The sequence below is a fragment of the Balaenoptera borealis genome (assembly GCF_965194805.1).
Source record: "Balaenoptera borealis genome assembly, chromosome: 7".
NCBI classification, from domain to species: Eukaryota; Metazoa; Chordata; class Mammalia; order Artiodactyla; family Balaenopteridae; genus Balaenoptera; species Balaenoptera borealis.
Genome location: NC_138864.1, coordinates 113,996,951 through 114,020,752, shown reverse-complemented (window position 1 = coordinate 114,020,752; position 23,802 = coordinate 113,996,951). Strand labels below are relative to the sequence as shown.

Genomic DNA, 23,802 nt, shown 5'->3' with positions numbered 1-23,802 from the left:
TTGTTCCTTTTTTAGGGTGGTTCCTCGAAGTTAATCCTGGATGTGTTACTTCAACCTGTACGTTCCAGGATCTTGGAAGCATTTTTCCTGTGTGTATTTTTTTTGCCCATGATGCCCATTATAGCTCCTTAGCCTGTGCTGTCCTGGATAGAGCTGGGAAAATAGTCATCAGTCCAGCCCCTCTTTTTCAAAATGATGACGTTAACTAAATGCTTCCTTCCTCATTTTGCCGGCTTTCTGTGTCAGTTCTCTTTTCCTGGATGCTCTGAATTTTAGGGTATGACTCTCTTAGCTTCATGCAACATCCCTTCTTCCAGTCAGTGTAACTCCACACAATACCTGTGAGTAGTTCATTACCACGGCATTTCCTTTCCCTGGTGCTGCAGCTTTATTTTCTGCACCTGCCCTCATCAGAGCTAGAAAAGTATGGGGCATGGAGACAACTAAAGCTGCATCCCTCGTGGCTGACCAGGGAAATGTTGGGAAGAGAGGACCTCGTTTCATCACCTAGTGACACCGTAGTGCTATCTGACAGTCTGTACAGCCACATAAGGGGGACAGTGTGGTCCCCTGCTGGGGAGAAAAGGCTCCCTCGTCAGCCTTTCACATGCTGGGCTGACAGCCTGGCGCTATTACACAGTAGCTATGTGCCCTTGAGCAACTGTCAACCTCAGTAAGCCTCAGTTTCTTCATCCTTCAAATGGGGGTGATAACAATAATACTACATATCTAGTCGACTTACTGTGAGGATTAAATTGGATAATATGGGGAAAGCATTTAGCTCTATGCCTAGCGCACAGTTTGCTTGCAGATATTAACAAAAGAAAGGGACAGAGCAGGAGTGTAAAAATGCAAGAGAGAGAGCAAGAAAAACTGTCAATGTCAACGAAAATGGGAATATATTTTTCTATAAATAGACCCGATAGATCTATTTGCATGGACTTATGACTTTATTTAAGCCTATTGTTTTATAAATTTACTGGAACTAAACATCTCCTTCAGGGAGCCCAATGGACAGAGAAAGAGTTGTGTCATTCTGGGCAGTGGTCACTTGAACGTGGATGGTAGCATCAGGCAAAGACAAGAGCCTTGTTCTGGGCGTGGGAAGGACCAGGCATCGCCTCGGCTCTGCCTTTTGCAGGTTGGGTAACCTTAGGCAGGGCAGTGCTTTCACGCCTTGGTGTCTTCACTGAGCAGGCTGAGCTGGCTGACGTCTAAGGCTCCTTCTGTTCAATAGATTGAGGCATCTAAGCGAGGACAGAATATTGGACAATGAAACACATGAGGCAAAACCAAAAACGTCATCTGCCATTTTGGAAAGGTGTTTTGGAGACGCCTCCGCCCTGCTAGCGTACGGATTCCTGCAGCTGAGTACCAGGCAGTTACTTCTGCTTGTGAGGACAAACAGCACTGCTATTTTCACACCTCACCTCGTACCCAACTTTCGAAAAGATGGAAACCTGACTTTGCAAAGCACGTAAATGCTGCAGGCAGCTTTCACACTGGCAGCTTTCTTTATCAAGGTAACAAAATACATTACTATTTAATTATGCAGCTTCCAGCTTCTCTCCTGACAAAGCAAAGCCCCACGGCTTATTGAAAAAGGGATTTGTAAGCAGCCAGAATCCACTCAATTTTGCTCAGTCTGGTGACATTCCCATCCCCTCTTTTCACTCTAGGAAGTGAAGGCAGTTATTTCAGCCACTGCAAAAAAATTAGAGTAGTGTTTTACAAGATGGTGAAAAAGTCGTTTAAACCATACCATTTCTGCAGCAGTTGGCTCTGTTTCTCTGATCATGCGTCTCTCTGTTTCTCGTATCTTCCCTAACTAACCCTGAGGGCTTCTTCTCGTTCTTGGAAAGCATGACCCATCCAAAGACGTTCTTCTTCTGGTATTGATTTCCCAGCGAACTTTCCTTTTTTTCCTCTTCTCTAGATTTAAGCTCTTTTTATCTTCGAGGAAAAGAGTGACAGACATGACCCAAGGTTACATTTGGAAAATGGAGTTGCTGAGTGATTTTCACTGACATTTTTTTTAAAAAGTCTTTGACCTCACATTGCTCTCTGAGTCTTGGAAGCACCCTCTTTTTACTTCTCTGACTCATTTCTCCCTGCTCCCATTTCAGCTCTCCTTCTTTATCAAGTGAAACTGCTTATCACTTTGTCCTCCATGGCTCTATGCTGCTGGTCTTCTCTATAGAGAACTCTCCTCCCATCTTTTTGCCAATGCAAATCTTCCCTTTTTAAACAATTTCTAACAAATTCCCTAGGAAATCATTCCATACATCACCCTACTTCTTTAGCAAGCAGAGCCGCATGTGGTTGTGTAAGTGTACACATGTTACTTTATAGGTACCCTTACCTTTCTGTCTTTAGAGTATATGAATCCCTAAGAAGAATGAAGGTTTAGTTTTATTGTTTTCTGTCTTAGCAACTGGACAGTAAAATCTGCTCTTTAATAAATACCTTTGAAGTTCAACTCATATACTGAAGCCTTTTCTACTTTGTATCTTATCCTTTGAGCAAGCTTCAGAACTAACCATTTGCTTTATAATTCTTGCTTCTAAGGTATGATATTGCTTAGTCAACTTAGCATAATATTGAAGTGAAAGTTAAAACTTATTTTTTCATTTCTCTGAAGTAAAATGCTTAATTTTTCTGTGCTTCCAATTAATATCTGTCATATGTTGATATGGGGAAGAGCCTAAATTAGTGTTTTTCTTATAACTTAATTGCAGATACAAATGATCTTGTCTGTCTTCACACTTACAAGTAAGGACAAACTCTAGAAATTTTACCTTTTTCGAAAAAGGTACACTTTTGCTGTATGTGCATTTTGCTGGTATGTCTCTGAAAGTGTCTTTTGCTGTGTCAACTCCTCCTTGGCTTTATTTCGTTCCAGGGAGGAGTGTTTTGGCTAAACCTGGTCTTCTTCTCAGTTCCAAAGGTCTTTACCTGACAGAGTGGTCAGTGTGCTGCTAGGAGATGATAAGGTACTTAACGGACATCCCGATGACCGGATGACCTATAAACCTATCATCTTATTGAGCTCAAGAGCACACTCATTTGTACTTGGATCTTGGCCTTAAACACCATTTCCCATGCAGTCTTGATATTTGGTTAAAACCGATAACCATCCATCACTTTCAGGCGCTGTCAGATCTGCTTGCAGCTACCACTGAATGAAATGTGAGCGCACTTCTTCAACCTAAGATCCTCTTAGAGGTCCTGAAGGACAGTACTAAAATACATCACATGAGTCCAAGGAGACCCGTCACAGGAGGAACGCCAGCCTGACGTTGAGGGAAGGGATGATGCCGAATCCCTGATGCTCTCGTGAAGATCCTCAGCAAACATCATTAGGACCTGAGGCCGGCAGCTCCTCTTCTCCTTGGCACCGTCCTCTCATCTGTGAGGCTAACGAGGACCTTATCTCTTAGTTCTTCCATTTCTCTTACCCTCTCAGGATTACGCTTTATCATCCAAATGCCAGGAAAGCAAAAATAAACAAAGTTTGTCAATCTAAATTAAATTCTCTCGACATTCTAGGGATGAAGGACTTTTGGAGAATACTGGAACTTTTTTTGTTTTAATCTCTTACATTGCTAAAGCAGTTTACAGTGCGCTAAGCATTTTAGTAGGTATGACTTTATTCGTAAGGAGAAAGAGTGTTATTGTGTACTATAATTATTTAGGGTTCATGAAGTTAGTAAGTTGTAATCAGATTGAAACCCTTTACAAATAGGAAAAAACCTCCCTGTGGATGGAAGCTCAATGTTTATTGAACAAAAATAGTTGATAGGATTCTATAATATTGATGCTAAAAATGAATTTATATTTTTCTAGTTTTATGGGAATAATTGGGTATTCCTTTAGAAGATGGTACTACATAAAAAAGTGTGTCGAACCACTTCATCCAGAAATGATAATATTAATCTGTCATCACTAGAGAAAACATTAATTTTGAGCTATATAGACTGTCAAGAAGGTATTTTCAAGAACTTCTCTGGTCCCCCAGTGACTAGTGTTAGCACGTATTTTCACAGTTGGTGGAAAGTAACAGGTTGTGACTGTGGAAGAGTATGAACCCAATTGGTCCCTTAACTTGTGAACTTGTCTTCTCTAACCCAATGCCCAAAGCAGATTAATTAACCTATGACATTTGTTTTAACAGTGAGCCAAGACTTACTACCAATGTCCTAGTAAGTAACATGCATCGTTGCTTAGTATAAGGCTTTCATTTGACCCATAATATAACCATTTCTGGTTTATTGAGATACTTACAATGGTGTGTCACTGCCTCTAATAAACACCACTATATACCTTAAAAAGATATGGAACTATTTTCAGCTCCAAAATTTACTGCCAGGTGTAGCAGGGGCCAGTAAAGTAGACTTTCTTCTATTCCTTAGAACGTCTTCCTTGACCCAGAGTTTGAAGAATATTGAAATGATAGCCAGCTGAATCACCAGACCATAAGTATCCACCAGGTAGTTAGTAAGCGCACTTCATATATTTCCTGTACTATAGAGTTTTCATTGAAAGGTGGAGTATGGATAAAACAAAGAGGAAAAAAATTAAAAACACAATCCCTGTGCTTGTGGCTTAATTGCAGAGATGGGACTTAAACATGTAAAACAACCAGAGAACAATTTCACAACAAGAGATAAACAAGTGGGATGTTTGGGAGAGACATCTGGTTCCTGTACTGTTTATAGATCATTCCAGTGCTGTATAAGAGAAACGGAACTGACTGTTTCTGAAGAGAGCACGTCCTGGTCCTCTGGCAGCAAGGTGCACGTTTTCTGCCAGGAGGGAACACTGGATGGGGTATGTTTATTTTTTCTCCAAACAGGAAACCTCTTCCATGCTAATAGCAGCTTCAAAAAGATTGCTGTAGCAGATGGAAAGAACCCATATACGTTCGTGAATTCAATTAGCAGCGACTAATTGAATTTGAGGATTAACTCTGTCATTAGAGAGACACAAAACCTATTTATGTCTTCCGTCTCTGGTTGCACATGCTAAGAGGGATTTGGCACAGGTGGTATCTGAGTATTAGACCACTGTAGCATTGAATGGCCCTTAGATGCCACTGATGGGTTAATCCCAATGACGATGAGATGATAAGATGACAAACTGCGTGAGAGGTGCGCTCTGTAACCCTCCATTCCGTGTTTCAGCAGTGGAGGAGACGCCAGTCGGCAGAGCGTGAGGAACACAGGACTAGAGTTCTGTGAGCGTTTGCCTGACTGGAGAAGAAAAAGAGGAGGGGCAGTCTCTTCTCACATCTGATGATTAAAGAGAGCGCACCTTATACAGAATTCCTAATTCAGTTCAACCAGCATTTGTTGTCTGCAGAGTCTTCTACTTGCCTTCCTCTTGCTGCTCCAAAAAGCTGGTCCTTCTGATAAGTAGTCTTCCACCTTTTCTTATTTATCTGCCGAGATACTCATGATGTAAAACAGATGACACTGTGTGCAGATACACTCCCATAGATCACACAGGTGACAGAAGCTACTGTTCTTGGTCAGTTCCCAACCCTAACTGAAAGTCAGCGCCAACCCACTGACTCCACGCACATCACGATGCAAGTGTGGGGTGTGACAGCTTGTGTTTTCCAAAAACAGCCACAGCGGTATCTCCCATCGCACACATTCTTCTTGCAGCAGGACTTTGACGTTCTTTTCATCGAGCTATGAGGTATGTGTCTCCTTTCCTTGAATATGGGTGAACTTAAGCCTGCGGCAGAGCGGACGTGACGCTGTGTGATTTCCAAGGCAAGGTGACTTCCACTGGGCTCCCTTGGAATGGTTGCTTTTGAAACAGTCAGCATTTCAGGAGGAAGCCCAAGCAACCCGAGGAAGCCCGCGCGAGAGGAGTCAGAGCTCCCAGTTACCAGTTGTGTGTGTGACCTTCTGAAAAGTGGCTCTTGGAGCTTTCAGTGAAGCTGCCCGAGCTGATGCCAGATAGAGCAGATATTTCTGCTTAACCCAGCCCAAACATCAGCTTTTGAACAAAATAAATAATTCCCGTGTTAGAGCCGTTGCGTGTTAGGATGGTTTGCTTATGCAGTAATAGGGAACTGATACAGGTTTATGTGTCATTATAAGAATAATCTTGAGTTTGTTCTAATATATTATTAAGAACCCTTAGTATTCTAGCTATTATTAGCAAAGAACTTGGCATGTATCTTATCATCAACTGTCAAAACTTCCTTGAGGCCTAGATTAAAACGCAGAGGTCTTTAGAGATATCTAATTCCTCCTTTCTTTCACCTCGTCTTGGGTTTGTTCAGTATGACTATGTAAAATAATATCAATTGTCAGTCATTTTCATGAGCTGCTTCCTCCTTTCTGCCTAATTAGCATAATTCACGATAGTTATCCATTATCATTAAATGTGTGTTAGATTACCTTTGCTATGGTTCACGATTATATTAAATTCCATTTTGGGAGCTAAGCCTTCACAGTTTGTTGCTCACGTACCAGGGCTTGCTGCTCACAAAGTAGAAAAATTGGACAGAATGCTGCTGATAAGGAAAATGCAGGAAAAGCTATGCAGAAATATGTATCTCAGAGAAGTAAGCTCTTGGGCATCTGACGGTGCAGACTCTCTGGTGGCTGAGAAATAAGTAATAAAGGAAAAGTGTGAAGACACCTGTCGTGATCAGATCAAGGGAATTGTGAACATGACATTCGCCGTAGGGATGCTTGTTATTCAGTGTCTGCTTTGGCATAAAAAGAGTTGCAACCTAAAACCATAAATTGACTTCATTTTCTATGTGATGCATTCATGAACCTTTTGTTTGGGGTTGTTTTAATTTTTGCCCACCTTGCTCCAAGTTAAAGAAGAAACAGCATGGTGGAAGGAACTCTGACCTAGGAGTCAGAAATAATAAAAGAAAATATAAAAGAAATAATAAAAATAAAAGAGACAAGCACCCTTCTGTCTCTCAGTTGGATTGCTAACTATCTGTGTGACCTTGGAAAAGTCAATTTACTTCTCAAGCCCCATTTTCCTTATCTATGAAATGATAGGGTTAGACTAAGGCTAAATAGAGCTCTGCAATGTGGAATATGGCTTCTGAAGCATTAGTTTTGTGTTGTGATTCTTGCTTTGCAGATGTAAATATTTAGGAGTAAAAAGTATGCAGAACTTGTCAAAGCCAGATGTATATTTATGATTCTCAATGAATCAACTGATTTTTACCGCCTAGGCCTCCACAAGCCATTCTTTGTTCAACAGTTTTTGTTGTTACGTTTAATTTTTTCTTCCACAATTAAAAAAAAAGATTTAGATGACTGCTATCATTAGCAAGTGACAAACAATTCAGCAACAGAATATTAATTTTAAAACTGAAAAATAACTGAACATGAAAGATTCAAAATTTTAAATAGACATAAATGCTCAGGCTTGTGACTCTTTATATACAGCGTAGTTATTTTGGTAGATTATTGAGATTTACAAACATACATGTGGCTTTGCCAAGTTCTGTATACTTTTTATTTACAAATATTTTTGTCTGCAAAGCAAACTTCGCAACCTTAAACTATCCCTTTGGAAGTCATATGCCATTTTCTAGAGCTACAGTTGACCGTAGTCTAAACTTCTCATTTCATAGAAGAAAGTGATCCATTTCTGTGTAATGGTGTTAAAAACATCAGTATTCCATGGTGTTCTACACAGAAGACCACAGTGGTCAGAGTCGCTGTTTCTTGAGCTTACTTGCAAGGCAGAGTCTCAAAAGAACTGATTTTATCTTCATTTTCCTAATGAGAGAGCTGAAGCTTGGTCAATTGCCCAAGGTTATAGCTAGTTAATGGTACTCACAAGACTTAAACTCAGGCAGTATGATTCTAGACTCAATTAAAATATATTCCTTCCTAATTTGGATTTCTTGCCAAAATATCAGCTCTCTGAGAGGATGGAGTATATTTTGTATGGTCAACCTTGAACAGGGCCTGCAATGGCAGAAGCAGGCGAGCCAGCCAGTGGGCCCTTGGACTGTTTTCTCCCCATCGTGATTCCAGGTGATAGGAGTCATTTTTTTCCTTCTGTGCTCTAATGGCCAAGGATGTCCAGGCTCTGGGGAGTCCAGGACTAGGAGAGAGGCTGTGAGAAGGAAGACAGTGATTCCTTCCTGGTAGTCCTGACTTTTCAGTTCCAGCTTTCTCTCTCAGGATGTTTACTGTTTAGCAATTGATTGGAAGTTACAGTGCTGAAGGAAAAATAAACCATTTCTTGTGAACTAATGATTCAACTTCTAAACTCTAAAACTGACAAACTTTTCAGTTCTCTACCCCCTTACTTTCCTGTCTGACTGTCTAAGTTTATGTGATTTAATTGTCTGGGAAACTCAGTACCCACCTACTCAATAACCCTTGTGTCCCATTGGCCATTTGACTTCCCTTGTTCTTTCAAATTTGGGAGCACTGTTGCCTCAGTATGAAGGAGTTTTGGAAAAGGCAAGAAGGCAGGCTCAGAGCTGAGGAAATAATAAAGAATAATACTGTAATCATAACAACTCATTATTTGTTTTTAAGCTTGATCTTTCAGAAGGTTATTATCTAGAGTTGAATACTAATGGATTCAGGCTCTGTTTATGCAGAGCAAATCTTAAACAACAGTGTTCAGGAGGGAAGGACATTAATCAGGAGAGAAGAGGGCCTTGTGCCTAATAATGTTTGCATAATAGCTACCCTTGAGTGTATTGCTTGACTTAAAAATAAATATTCATGTTTTCTGTCTCCAGTACAATTGGAAATTATTTGTGGTTATGATTCTTTTATATGCTCTTCTATCTGTTCATGGGGACTTTAAATTGGGAGGCTGTAGGAAACCAAAAGACATAAATAAAAATGCTTTTGAGTGAGTCTGAGGGAGCAATGGAAAGCCGCCGTAATGGGGGTAATCCGGAGCAATTGAGCTGAGAGCAGGTCGTAACTCTGTTTGCAGGAGGGAAGGGGCGGAATCAAACTGGCATGTGTCAGGACATTTATACGATCCTCGATTTACTTTTAACGCCTCCAAAGCTTCTCATTACTCTTGGGATAAAAATCCAGGTTCCTTCTCTTGACGTAGAGGTGCTCCCTGGAGCATTCCCTTAGGAACTCCACAGTTATGACCTAAGACAACCCAGCCTCAGATGTGATAATGCAGAACTCTTCCCAGGGCCCCTCAGACAACATGGCTCTTAACTTCCAAGTCCTTGTTCATATCTTCCCTTCATGTTTTAAGGATTTTCCAAATCTTCTTTGCTAATTAAATCCACTTATTGTGGAAGAGTCACCTTAAATTTCACCTCCTCCAACAATCCTTTGAACTCCGCAGCTAGCATAAGTTTTCCTCCAGCCTCTCATTCATTCATTCATCTGTTCATTCATTCATTCATTTTCAGGGCTCTTTCAATAGTATTTATCCTGGCGAATTTTTGTTATCATCCTGATTTATTGCTTATATGCACCAAATTTTATTCACTGGTGCTTTAAATTAGCGAATTCACTTTTCTTTTCTCTCCCCTTTATTCTTTCTTTTTTCTATTTCTTTTAAACTTGAGAAATGTTCCAATATGGTCTTGAAAACGCAGGCACTACATTGCTAGGAACTTCTGCATGCAAGTTGCAAGGCTCTTCATTAGCTGCCTTCTCAGGCAATTTCCCTAACCTTATTTCTTTCCTAAATGGATACTCTACCTCAGTCAAGAGAACAGCCTACAGTATAAAAGCCCAGACTGAGTCGATCTTCCAGACCCGCAATTGCTCATGCTTTCCCCTGCCTCCCCCTCCCCGTCCTCTGAGGCACAGCTGACATCTCGGGGTGAAGCGTCAACCGTCCCCCTGGCTCCCTCCTCCATGCCTCTCTTCTGACGGGGCCTATGAACAGAGAGAAGTCTGCCTGACTCCACCACCCATTTACCCTCATTGCTAGGCTCCTTCTGAAGTGTTCATATGTCTCTTTCATGTACTTATGTATAGTCACAAAAGTACTCTACCCCTTCTGTCAATATAACTTATCCTATTTATAAAGCACTTTTTTGGTTTCATCTTTACTACAGAGAGGTAAGCAGGGCAGCTGTTAACCTTATTTTACATAAGAAAATTGGTTCAAAAAGTTTGAATGACTTCTTAAATTTACATATCTAGTAAATTATAGAGATTGGAATTAGACTCCAATCCAGTGCCTTTTCCACAACACTATAAGCTTGACAACCTTTAGACTGTTTTCTTCCATTTTCCGTAAGCCTCACAGAGCCTAGTAGAGCTTCTACAGGGCGACCTCCCAGAGGGCATTGGACAGAGGCTGGGACTGGTCACAGGGACCCACACTATGGTGCTGATGGGGCCACCGTTGGCTCTGTGCCCCGAGAGAGTCACTGCACCCTGAACCCCAGGGTCCCATCCATACTAGGAGGAGCGAGACACGTTTCTTGGGTTCTTTGGGTGCATAACGTTTTATTAATTCCCTTTCTGTTATTTTTATCTCCATTGCCTTCTCACTCCTTTTCTCCTTGCTCTCTTTTCAATCAGTTCAACAACTGATTGATGTCCATTGATAGTGTACAAAGAGCACTGTGCTGGGAGCCAAAGGGAGGTGAAAAAAGCAGATTGCTTACAGCTTGTTATGGAAAAGAAACATTCCTCCCTCTCTTTCTTGTTCTTCCTTTTTCTCTATTCTTCCTGCATTCTTCTTCCTCCCATATGCTCAAGGAACCCTCATCATTTCCACAGGTTCTCAAGGCTTCTGCTTTGGCCAGAGGGAAGGCACTCAGCCCTGGGCCATTGAACGAGTTTAACATGCCTGTGGTCCTTTGCCTCTGGTCACCCAGGGCTCATAACTGCTCACCATAAACGCTTCAAGGGCTTTGTTCAGTGACGGTCAAGGGCTCCATGTACTTTGATACCTGATACTACATTTTTGAAACAAGAAGAGTAAAATGACACTTTGAAAAATAAATTTTAAATCTTCTAATTTTTTTGGTGACTTTAAAGCCTTAAAATAATCTTTTTTTTTTTAGCAGTTTTAGAATCTAAGTATTTATTCTTCTAAAGGGACCATTTTCAACCTAATACACATGTTCCCTTTAGGAACCATAATTGTCATTAGACACTCATGTATTCCTTCCCCCTTTTATCAGTTATATTTTCTCATTCCTCTTCTACACCCCACATGACAGGCACAGGTACTTATATTTTTTTCCCCTCGGCTACACAGTCTTACAATTAGTTTAGGTTACCTAGGACTTCTAGAGTTCTTTCTATAAGAATCACCAATGAATTTTATGCTAAATATATGGTTATTTTCTTCAGAACATAATCAAAATATGTGTTTCTTCTTTACTGTCTCCTGTCCTTCTTTCCATAGCAGTAGGTACTTATTTATAATTATAAAACACACAAACAAAATTACTAGTGATTTTTGAACCCCAAAAGGACAAAGTAGAGGGAACTAGAAAGAAGGGACCAGAAACAATCATGATTAGGCACCTCCTTTGCATCAGTGGATGAGTCAAGAACATTTAGATGATTGAATTAATCCTTTCAAGGATCCTATACAATTGAGGCTTGCTGTTTTACAGATGTGGAAACTGAGGCTCAGAGGGGTTAAATAACTCGCCCAGTATTCCACAGCCTGTAAGGGTCAGGGCTAAGATTTGAATCCAATATGTGTGACTCTAAATTTCATGTTCTCTTTACTGTACCTGGGCTGGAGGGGGCTCAGGCTCTAGAATGATGTATGAGATGAGTGCCCAGGTAGGGAAGGGCTAAAGGGAAGGCCTTAGTCTGTTCCCAGATTCACCCTCTGGCATGCTTCTCCTCCCCTGGTTCCTGCCCCAAATGTAGGCTGTGTCTCCAAAATGAGGATCCAGCCCTTTATAATATTTTAATGAGAGGGTCTTCTACTAATGGGACATCTCTCTTTTGTCTTCCACAGCAATTTTGCAGGCAGTAATAGCTGGTGATCTTATGAAGGTAAGATATCTTCCTACCAGAACTTTTGGTGATTCTTTAAGAACTTTAAATCAACATCATTTCTCACCAAATTTTCATGATTCCGTATATCGTTTCTCATCCCCCTGGTACTAGCTGGTTAGAAGGAGGAAGGATGCTCTTTTTGAGGACTGAGAAGAGAGGATGAGAGGGGTCTTCACAGCATCGCTACATCTCCTAATAGCAAAGGGTCTGTGCAAAGGCATTGTGCTATTTGCCTTGACTAGATACAACCGACGCATGTCCCCAGGAGGCAGTGCTCACGGTGCTCGGAATTCCTCCTCTCTGAAATTTGAAGTTTAAAGATTTCTTTTTAGATAGGTCTTTAAATGAATGCATCTGTAGGAATAACCTGGACAATACCCAGTAATACATTCTCTAGGCAAGAGCCTACATCTTACGACACTATTACAGTTTTGAACTTTGGGGATCACAGTGAATCAGAAGAAGATACTCTGATCCGCCTCGAATATTTTGATTTGTGCTCATGTTTTCTGGCGAATTTAGAGGGAAGGAGGTGGTCACTGCTTGCCTCTAGAGTGAATGCGAATTCCGAAGTCAGGCTGCGTGGGTTCAGATCTTGGCTCTGCCATTCACTGTATATGTGACTTTGTGTTATTGCCTAATTCTCTCTGTGCCTCAGTTTCTTCATCTGTAAAATGGAATCACATTGCCCCTCTCTTTGCTTTATTGTGAGGATTGAATGTAAAATTCATGTAAAGCTCTTAAGACTGTTTCTATTACATAGAAGGGACTCTAAAAAGATAGCTGTTTTATTAATATAGTGTTAATCTGTGTTTCTTTAGTAGCTAAACATAGTGGGGAGGCAAATATTTGTTATAAAATATAATATAATCTATGAATACCCTAAAACCTGTATTTGGCCCCAAGTTATTTTCAGGCATCAGGACTTAGACTGCCCATATATCCCTGTATAACCCACACTGGCATTGATCTGTTCTGTAATACCGACAACTGCCCCTGGGCAGAGACTCTGCCTTACTCGTGGAGTATGGCGCCATTGCATATTGAGAAACCAGAAGCCTTAAAAGAAAGCTGAGAAGCACTGCCCTTGTATACAAGTTCTTCTGAAGCACATCTGTTGAATAAACTGCAAAATCTCTGTGCTACATTTTTAACAGGTTACTAGCAGAAGACAAATGGTGAGAAGGTTGCCAGCATCTTGATAAACTGCCGTCTTTAGACACATAGTCCTGGGAATGGTGCCTGTGCCACTGTCCAGATCATAGTGTTACTAGGAATTGTGACCCACAAGAGGAAAGTGCTCTCTAAGCAGTGTGGGTGCCTATGCGTTCAGTGCCATTTCCCAGCAGTGGATTAAACCAATACTATCCTATACTCCCTGCAGGGCCGTATAGTGGATTCTGTGGGAAAGAGAGGTGTGAGTTAAGACCTGATTCCTGCCCTTGCAGAGCTTCTAAACCAGAAAATTTTGCAAACTGTTGTACATTTGAAACCTTTTCATTTTATTTTGTATATACTTTTAGTCTAGGCAACAGATTTTCCAGGTCCCTGGGTGTATTACCACACTTTTTTTTGGTACTTAGTAGAGAATTATTTGAGAGATGGGAAATCAGTATATTCAGCTGGTTGTCTTATTTCATTCTCTGTTGTAATTATTTCCTAAATGACTAAGAAATGACTTAATAACACCTTATTTACTGAGAGGTAAAATATAAAGGCTTAGGGTTTTTCTCTTTCATTCTTTTCTTTCTTTTTTTTTTTTCTTTTCCTTCCCAAGTATTTTTTCCCCCTTTTCTTTTTTCTTCTCTATCTTCTTTCATTTTTCTATCCCATGTAGAAAGTACAATAAATATTAAATATTAAACTGTGTGTGTGTGTGTGTGTGTGTGTGTGTGTGTGCATGTAAGGGATGGAGAGCGATAGAGAGAGAGAGAGAGGTTGGGTGGGGAGCGGGGGGTGGCAGTGCACCAGTGAGCCGAGAACAGAAAACCCAGGATCATCCCAGTGTGAAGGTTGTCATGAGTAGCTCCTATACGCTGGGCTGCATAAAATGCCCGTGGACTAACTTAACATTCACAGTGTCTGTAAACACCACAGAAAGGCAGAAGCAGGGCAGCTGATGGATTGGGTCTCTGCTATTCTGTTGAGCCCAAATCCTCTGTGGATCTGCCCACAAAGAATGGAAGTGTCATTGTGAGACAAGACAGTTGAACAGAACAGGATTCTCTTAGATTTTTGTGGAAGACAATTAGCTACTTCTTCCTGTTCCTTTGCTTCACAGTTTAGGCATGAAAACCCCATATATTCCTTACTTCCATTCAACGACTCCTTTTTGATCAATTTCCCAGGAAGTCTTTCCTGACTTTTTTCCATCCCCTACTAGTGCCCTGTGCTACCCTCCTCATGTTCTTCTCCGTCTCTGTGCAATTCTTTACACATCTGTCTCCCCCACGGATGGCAAGGTCTTGGAAGCCAGTGGCCGAGTTGTATTCATCTTTGTTTCATTGGCATCTGGCACATGGCGGTTCTATGATTTTATTTGAGTGAACGCATGAACTGTGAGTTTACTCTCTTTAACCCTGTGAGTTGTTTGATTTTTTATAATGCTGTGCCATCTAACTTCTTGGTGGAAGACACATTCCTTTTGCTTATATCCTGCTGAGTTATTTGATTCTTATTTATTCTAAAACTACCTTTTAGAAGCTCCAGAAAGGCTCTTCTTGTTCTGATATACTGCAGTTTAGAGAACGGAGATCCAGTTACACTTTCTATAACGTTCAGTATTTCACAAACTTAGACTGTGTCCTCATTTAGCCACCTAATTCCCAGGCTGCAATATCTGGTTTTTCCAGGCTGTTCTCATGTTTGAAGTCTTTTAGGTTTCTACTACTACATTCTCTGAACCCTTCTGGTTCTTATCCCATGCATCATCTCAAGCCTTGTTGGGTATATGTTGGGCAGTTAACAGAAGGCATGCAGGCTGGGCTGCAGATCTGGATGAAGGAAGGAGACATACATGGGTGTGCGTGTGTCTGCCGTGTGCATATGCGTTGTGAGCGCATGCTGGAAAATGGGAAGCAGCTTCTGTACTCGGTAGCTAGGCTCATTAGAGATTGGAGAAAAAACTAAAGGACGGGGAAGGAGCTTAGCTACCAGACATCAAGCTATTCCTGCCTATAGACTTAATTGTTCTTTCACTCAAGAGAATACTGAGCCAACATAGGGAATCTTTTATTCTCCTCTCCACCCTTTACTCCCTTGAGACAGAGACCAGTGCCCAGAAAAGTTAAAGACAAAAAACAGAAAAGGAACAAGTAATTTAGCATGTTTCCATTTCCTTAGGCTGTTCAGTACCCACATACCCTCTCTGGAGTTAGCTGAGACACTGGCCATCTATTTGAGTGATAACACAACCCAGGAATGGTTACTTCATCTCTTTGACTTTTCTCTGTGTCCTCTGAGGATGGAGACATTTGTGGTTTGTTACATTAGTTTTATTTTATCACCGGTTAGCTGTTTCCCTTGTTCTGGACTGTGCCTGAGCTGCTTTTCCTATGTCTCTTTTTCAGCTAATAGAAAGCTATAAAAATGGAGGCAGCCTGCTAATTCAGGGACCAGACCACTGTTCACTCCTTCACTACGCAGCTAAAACCGGCAACGGGGAGATTGTGAAATATATCCTTGACCATGGTGAGTAGGCACAGCGAACCAAGAATCATTTATCTATGAAATAGACTGAGTTTTCTGAGTTGACTTTCATCCAGGCTGTCCTCAGAATGGTGGAAATATTCTCCAACTTTAGCTGACTCTCCTTGCTTATTTGAGGGAGCTGGGATTCCAGATCCCTTACACATGTAGGTCATCTTAACCAAGCCATTAACAGAAATAATTTTCATATCAAGGCCTTTGCAGGGTATTTGGGGGCTGATTAATTAAAAACTAGAAGACAAACCAAATGTGGCCTTGGCATAGCGTGCTTTACTGTTTGGGGAAGAGCTTTTATGTTTTGGGAAGCTAACTAGTTGGGACCAGGTACCTAATCCATATTTATAGCTGATCATTCTGAGGAGTAATGAGCATATTTTTTTTCCATCTTTCTAGTACCCCCCCCCTTTTTTTTTTTCTGTTTGAGTCTCATTCATCTTTTCAACTCAAGTCACACTTTATTCTCTTTGAAAACATCTGGTACTCTCGTGTCCTCTGTGGCTGGCCATGTTCACCTCCTGGATGGTGTCCTAACTGGGTTTGTAATTTGGTGTTACATCATGTACTTTAGCACGTACCTCTGATAGTCCTTTAGAGGCACAAACACATGAGAGGAATATCAAATGTTGACCATACTTTCAGCTTCTCACATTTATAGTGTTTCTAGGACTGAAAAATAGGAAAGAAGGGGGAAACATCTCCCTGGCTTGGCTGTTTTTGAGGGGTCTCTAGCTCTGCTAGATACAGGTACACAGAGATCCTGGAAGATTTTCTGCGAGCCCTAGCACTGAGCCTGTGGCCTACCCTCATTGTATCATATTTAGGTTGTAAATAGTAAGCATATTAGTACACATTCACATTCCCTTTTTTTAAATTGAAGTATAGTTGATTTACAATGTGTTAGTTTCAGGTGTACAGCAAAGTGATTCATTTATACATATAAACATATCTAGTCTTTTTCAGATTCTTTTCTGTTATAGGTTATTACAAGATATTGAGTATAGTTCCTTGTGCTATACAGCAGGTCCTTATTGTTTATCTATTTTATGTACAGTAGTGTGTATCTGTTCATCCCAAACTCCCAGTTGATCCCTCCCCTGCCCTTCCCCCTTTGGTAACCGTAAGTTTGTTTTCTATGTCTGATTCACATTCCTTTTTATTCCTCTTTTTATGCAATTCAAACATGTCTTATTCCATTCATTCATTCATTCATCCATCAAATATTTGTGGAGTACGTCACAGGAACTACCTGTTATAGACCAGCACACACACGAAAACAAAATACAGTCACTGTTATCAAGCAATTGCAGGCTAAAAAAATATATAAGCCTATGCATCATTAAATTTAAAGCAGTTGTATGTAGATGCCTTAAGTCCTATTGTAAAGCCACAAATAGATAACATTAGCTACCATTTCTCAAGCACAGGTTATATGCTATGTGCTTATACTGAGCACATCCTATCATTTAATCTTTACAAGGACCTTGTAAGGTAAGTATTAGACTGTCACTCACATTAGACTCACCTTGCTTTGTCTTCAGTACCTTCTCACCATGGAGAGTTTGCTTGAACCCTGGGCCTGAATTATGGCGGAAAGAGTGGTTTAGGAAGAGGAAAGGGAGTTAAAGTAGGATGGTCGTCATTAGAGGCTTTCTTTCCCCTTGGTAGGCTAGGCTGGATAATCCCAAGCCTGTCTGCCTGGGAAAGCCTAGATATGTTTCCGGTGCTGTGTCTGGGGTGTGCATATTCTGCCTCCTACTCCCCTGACCATTCTGCCCCCAGCAATTAAAGCATTCCTCTTTAGGCAAGACTTTTCGAGAAGCATTGGTGGCGTCAATTCTGCTTGCCTCTCTCACCCCCCGCCCCCAACAACACACATCATAGGTGTTTCCTCTTTCTTATAGTGACTCTTCCAAAAGCTTGTGACAGGCAGAACCAAATATTAGAACCCAGCCCCATAGACAGTGCATTGCGATCGTCCAGCCAAAGCAGGGGGTCTTCCAGGTCCCGACGGAGAGGGGTAAGGGACTGAATAGCACCGCGAGTATGGGGTCAGAAGGACCAAGAAAACTGATGGTTCCTAGGCACTTTATTTAGAATTTACTGAATCTTATATAGACAGAAGAGGAACTTATTATTAGACAATAATCCCATGGAATTGCTTATCATCTCAGTTCAGTCACTACCACGGATGTCAACAAGTTTACAACAACTATCCTTGAACATTATCTTCCCTTAACCAGGCTCACACACAGCCCCCAGCCATAGGGAACAACCAGGACTCTCAGTTCCCTGAGGTCTCCTGGCTTGAGATAGCTTTGCTAATCTCTTTTACATTCCTCAGGCCTGGGAAAAAGAGTGTATTCCAAGGTAAGGGCTTTGCTTTTTGTTAGAGACATACTGTCTCCTCCAGGAGTTACCTCTGGCTAAGACTGCATGCTTCCCACAGTGCATAAAGGTCACAAAGCTTCCATGGTTATTTTTCTCTTAATAGAAAAGATCTCAGGATTTCCACTGTATAAAGTTCAGGTGAACTTTAGATATATGCTGTCACTTTGTTTGCCTCTAGCTCAGATTCAAGTACTCCTGGTGGCTGTTATCTTGATCATTCTCAACCCTTCCCTCCTAGTTTGCCCTTTACCCGATGAGATTGAGTGTCTGCCCGCATACCCACATACCACTGCTGCTCAGTACCCACATAGCACTCTACTCTAGAGTTAGGTGAGACACTGGCTGTCTAGTTGAGTGATGAGGCAACTTAGGAATTCTCTCTCCTCCCCTCTCTCCCTCTCCTGAAGAACAAGCATTCCCTTCTCTGGTTCTGCGATCCGCTCTGCATCAGTGATCTGCTGGTATCTCACTTGGTCTTACCTATGAGGCTGCAGGGAGCTGCCGTTTTGACTGAGTCTGTATTTAAGATGGACCCTCACATGTTCGGGGCTCTCAGCTGAGATGGTTGGGACACCTGAGCCTTTCTCTACACCTGGACCTTCACCCCAGGCTTCTGCATAGCATGATGGTCCTCAGGTTCCTGGAGGGTGAGGATGGACGCTTCCAGACATTCTGAGGCCAGGCTGGGGAAGTCTGCCTCATCTCTGTGGCATTCTGCCAGCTAAAACAAGTCACAGAGCCAGCCCCAACTCAAGGGGTGGGGTAATAGACCCCTCTACTTTATAATTAATGGCCATATTTAATCTACCCCCCTCCCTTACTCTGTCTTCTTCTGTTGAAAATGATGACCCTCCCTTCTCAATATCCTGAACTACTGACTCACTTGGAATTCCCTGGAGCTCTGCTTTTATATTTTCCTTTGGTTCAGGGTCCTAAGCCAAGGCTGCAAGATTTAGCAAATAAAAATACAAGACAACAATAACTTTTTTTTTTTAAAGGATTAAGTATGTCCCATGCAATATTTGGGACATAATTACACTAAAAACAAAACCAAAAATCCTCTTCTCAGCTGGGTCTCCCCAGGGACTTGAATGATGAGGCCTGAGATGATATTGCTCTAACACCATGGATTTTCACACACCCCCCAACTTCTCTTTCTACTCCCTTAAGACGGTCTTTAAAAGCCCCTGTAACTCAAACTCATAAGACTTGGAGTTTCTAACCTCAGCCATAGATCAGTACACACACACTTTTTCTGGCATGAAATCCAGCTGGCAAATCTCTTAGTGCTCTGATCAAAGCCTGACATTCCAATACTAAACTAGTTTCTTTTCGATCCCAGGTGTCTTTTGCAAAGAGTGAATAATGTGATACAGCTCCGTGTGTTAAAACTGAAGGACACAAGGAATTTGTTAGTAACTTGGGGTAGGGGGAAGCTTATTTTTCTAATTTTTTTGGTTAGCTTTTGTAAATTAGTTGGTTTAATATTTATACTAATGAGAAAACACTTGAGATTTTTGTAATCACCTCAACTTCACTCACAGGCAAACAGTTCTCATGGTCACTGTGTCTGCCTCACCAGGGTCTCCAATTGGCCAGTAGATACATGGGGGGAAAGACTGGAGATCATGAAGCAAAATCCGTCTCTTCTGTTTGAAAATAAAATTTTACTATGATCTACATTCCAAGGATCACTGTATATTGATGGGTGGCAATTTTTAACCTTTTAGTACTACAGTCAAATAATAGAAACTGAATTGCAGTTGATTTTTACTAAAATTAGTATTTATCAACCTGATAGGCATGGTCAATTTCATTCTTAACATCAACCTCATTATCTCTAGTTATTCAGGAACATGGATGTAAAATCTTTTGACGTTGTCAGCCTAATTCTCCATGTTCCTTAAGAGCTAAGCACTTTGGCTCAACCATTTCTGTTGTCATTTGTTTTAATATCTTCAGTTGCTGATATAATTTTATAAAACTGTGCATTTAGAATTGGAAAGTATCTTTGCAGAACTATTCATCTCATTTCAATTACAGAAACTCTTTTACATTATCATGTTCTTGAAGTCGGGGACACGTACACAGAAAACATGACCCTTTCTCTGTAATCATCTTCTTAATGTGATCTCTGCTCAGTGAATAGTCTTGCCTAATTTAATAATGATGATGACTCTGAAATTCCCCTGATCTGATGGAAAATATCCTTTGCGAAGATGCCTCTGTGAGGCTGGGATTCAGGGATTTCTACCAGACTGGCATCGTTGTTTGTAAATTAGCATTAGGTTTGCAGAGTGGGTGGGTCTGATCAGTTTGAAATCATGTAAATAAAAAGATAAATGAATACAACTTTTCCACTGTGCCAAAGATCAAGAGATGCCCCTCCTAATAATCTCAGTTGCTGCAAACCTCTTGAAGTTTTAGTTTTTTACATTTTATGTCTTATTATATAAATCCTAAAAACTGTTCAAAGACCTGCCTGTAAAGATGCCTTTAATGGCAAGGGTCCTAAGAAATCAGTCGGCCTTTTTCAAGGCTCATGACTGATGCGGCTTGCTTGCTTTCTGCGTCCTTACTCCAGGGAGCCCCTCTCTCCCCTCTGCTTTGCCCTCTCCTTCACCGTTTATTGACGCTGAGCAGTGGGGTCCACAATCAGGATGCTGCCCTCTGAACGGGAGTCGTGAGAGATTAGTCATTCTCCCAGACACCACATTCAGCAACGAAGTTCTCTTCTCAGAGCTCTTTGAAATCCAGGCTGAGGGGCTGGGGGGCACGGGACCTGTGGTTATTTCTGAAAAGCCACAGGAGGCTTGAATTTTTCTCTTCCCGCATCTTCTTTGGGACTTCTTCTCTCAAATACACGACATGCTGCTTTCCTTTATGAAGAACTGGAATTTGGGCATTGGGAGGGTTGAAAAGAGAACGGAGGAGGGAGAGAGCTTAAGAATTCCACAGGGACAGGGCGGAGAGAGGAGGATGTGGGAGGGATTCCAGCTGAGAGACCCCCACCCCACCCCCCCGGCGGTTCCTGCTTTTCAACTCCTTTCAGCCATACTTTTGCCCACTCCCTCCTCCCTAGTGTTACCCCTCCGAGACACTTTTATGGTGTTTTAGTCTTTTACCACCCCCCCCCCAACCCCGGCACATTTTGCTCTTTTGTTTTTATTCTCCCAGCTCCCACCCCTCTGCCCCCTACTGTGTTTCCTGATAGAAATCTCACTCATGCATTTCCTTTCTGATTTCAATGGCTTATTTTGTCTTCCCTCTTTTTCTGCCTTCAGTCTTTCTTTTCTTTTTTTCACCACCCCCCCCTTTTTCTGCCTCTGGTCCCCGAGAGAAACGACCACCATCCTGCTGGGACAGGATGATGGTGCTGTTAAGAGTTCCCAGTGCCAGCTCTCCCCACATCTGTGCAGCTTTTGTCCTGGGGCAGAGGAGGATTTGGAATGGTCTGCTGGCAGCGTCAGGGAGACTAATGGGAAATGAGGTCCAGAGAGAGAGAGAGGCCACGGGGAGTTGGTAGGAATAGCAAAGGGGATTTGGATGCCTCGGTGTGGGAAGCAAATTAAAGGATGCATGTGACAAAAGACACATCATATATAATACAAGTGCAGTATCGATGATAAAATCGCATCAGTTCAGTGGAAGAACCTATGGGATGAGCACTGACTGGCCAGCAAACTTGACATTTGGAAGGTTTGACTACTTACCACGCTGCTCCCTTTTTCATGTTGGGAAGTTTGTGAAGTTTCGCTTCTTTTCGAAGGAAGAAAAGCTACCCTGGCCTTCACCAGGGAATACTGATGTGTATTCCCCACAATGTATTTTTCTTTCCCTTATTTTTCAGACCATTTCTCATGTAGCATAGCTTTTTTTTGAATCCATGTTCCATTTATGGATCTCTCTCTGAGAAAAACTATATTGGCCAGGGCCCAAGTGGATTTTTAAATGTTTCATTCATTCATTCATTCATTCATACAAAAATTCTGTCCCATGCATTTTTTTTAAAATTTTTATTTATTTTTGGCTGCATTGGGTCTTCGTTGCTGCATGCGGGCTTTCTCTAGTTGTGGAGAATGGTGGCTACTCTTTGTTGCAGTGCGTGGGCTTCTCATTGCAGTGGCTTCTCTTGTTGCGGAGCACGGGCTCTAGGCATGCGGGCTTCAGTAGTTGTGGCTCATGGGCTCTAGAGCACAGGCTCAGTAGTTGTGGCGCACAGGCTTAGTTGCTCCGCGGCATGTGGGATCTTCCCAGACCAGGGATCGAACCTGTGTCCCTGCATTGGCAGGCAGATTCTTAACCACTGCGCACCAGGGAAGCCCAGTCCCGTGCACTTTTGAAGAAAAATGTTATAGTAATAATCACTGCTCATCTTTACTGTTCTGAATGCTTTACATGTATTCATACATTTAATTCTTACAACAATCCTACAAGGTAAGTTCTCTTATCTCTATTTGACAGGTGGTAAAAACTGAAGGGTAGTAAAGTTAGGTGACTTGCCAAAACTCATCCATAATATGAGATTGGTTTCTGCCTTCCATATTCCTAAAGCCCAGCAAGGGAAATGAAACATGGATAAACAACCACAGCACAGGGTAGTTTGAAATGAGTATCATATGCAGCGTTCTAGTGACAACTGGTACAGGGCTGCAGAAGGGCAATGATCATCTTATGAAAATTTCATGGAGAAATTTGTACCCATATCCCCTCAGTAGAGATTCAACCGTCATCTTCTGGTGCAGGTTAGCTATGGAATGGAGTGTGGATATTTCAGTAAATCCTGGGAAGGACAGAGAGCCAAGACTTCCCTTTATATTCAGGGAACAATCGGGAATTCTCTGCTGACAATTTAATGGCATTCCTTCAAACTCCTTAGGGGAAATGCATGGTATCACAATCAGGATATATGTATTCATGAAATACAAACTCAGCCCAAACCCAAATGTTCCCCATTGGTATATATTGAAGGAATTCCATCATCTTTATGTTTTCTCTTTCTCCTGTTCTCTCCCTTATGAGTGAGACTAAAATTAACTTTTCCAAAAACCATAGTTGCTATTTTTTCACATGTATTTTTCTTTCAAGGGAAAATTTTTATGGTCTTTGTTGATTGTTTTTATTTCTCTGGCTACGCCTCCACCTCCAAATCTTACACCAATGCTACCATCCCACACAGTACACTATTAGACAGCATGCTGTACTAGTAAGAGTAGCTCCAGAAGACACAGATAGGGAGGGAAACCACAGCTTTGTCTCAGGCTGCACCTGGCAATCACTCCTCCTCCCCTTTTCTCTTCTGCAGCCCCTTCTTGCTATCAGTTAATTAAGTCCATCTTTCCAGAGCTGTTCCTGAAACCTTTAACTGAAGTTTCTTTGGATATTAAGAGCACAAGGATCTTGTTTTAGTATCAGCAGCTCTTTTTCTCATCTCTGTCAGCTGCAGAGGATTAAAGGGGGAGGGGGAGACAATAAACAGCTCCAGGCGTGCCTGACTCCGCAGATTAGATGACCAGCTCTGGAATCCTTCTGGGTTGGCTTCATTTATAGTGATTCTTGTCAGAAAGTTGAGGAACAAGCTTCTTTCTCTTCCTTGTCCCACTTTCAGAGTGTCAAATCCTTGCCATTTTAGCGCAGATGAAACTGCTTCAGCATCCTCTCACTGCATGGAGGCGTGGACCCCAGAGTCCATGGACCCACTGTGGGTGCAGCTCTGAGAGCACCAAGTGAC

General features: G+C 41.7%; 1 protein-coding gene and 1 long non-coding RNA gene across 10 annotated transcripts in view; one reads left to right on the top strand and one right to left on the bottom strand.

Annotated features, from left to right (window-relative positions):
* LOC309631585 overlaps positions 1-23,802 on the bottom strand; it is a 481,022-nt gene that overhangs the window by 101,048 nt on the left and 356,172 nt on the right. The gene's annotated exons all lie outside the window — the stretch shown is intronic.
* The window catches only part of DGKI (diacylglycerol kinase iota), a 477,321-nt gene that overhangs the window by 431,849 nt on the left and 21,670 nt on the right, over positions 1-23,802 (top strand). For 6 of the 9 annotated variants that reach the window (XM_082398061.1, XM_082398060.1, XM_082398058.1 and 3 more), the window contains 2 exons: positions 11,935-11,972; positions 15,545-15,665. In XM_082398061.1, coding sequence (XP_082254187.1) covers positions 11,935-11,972; positions 15,545-15,665 — 159 coding nt within the window. The other 3 variants (XM_082398063.1, XM_082398064.1, XM_082398062.1) reach the window with 3 other exon arrangements.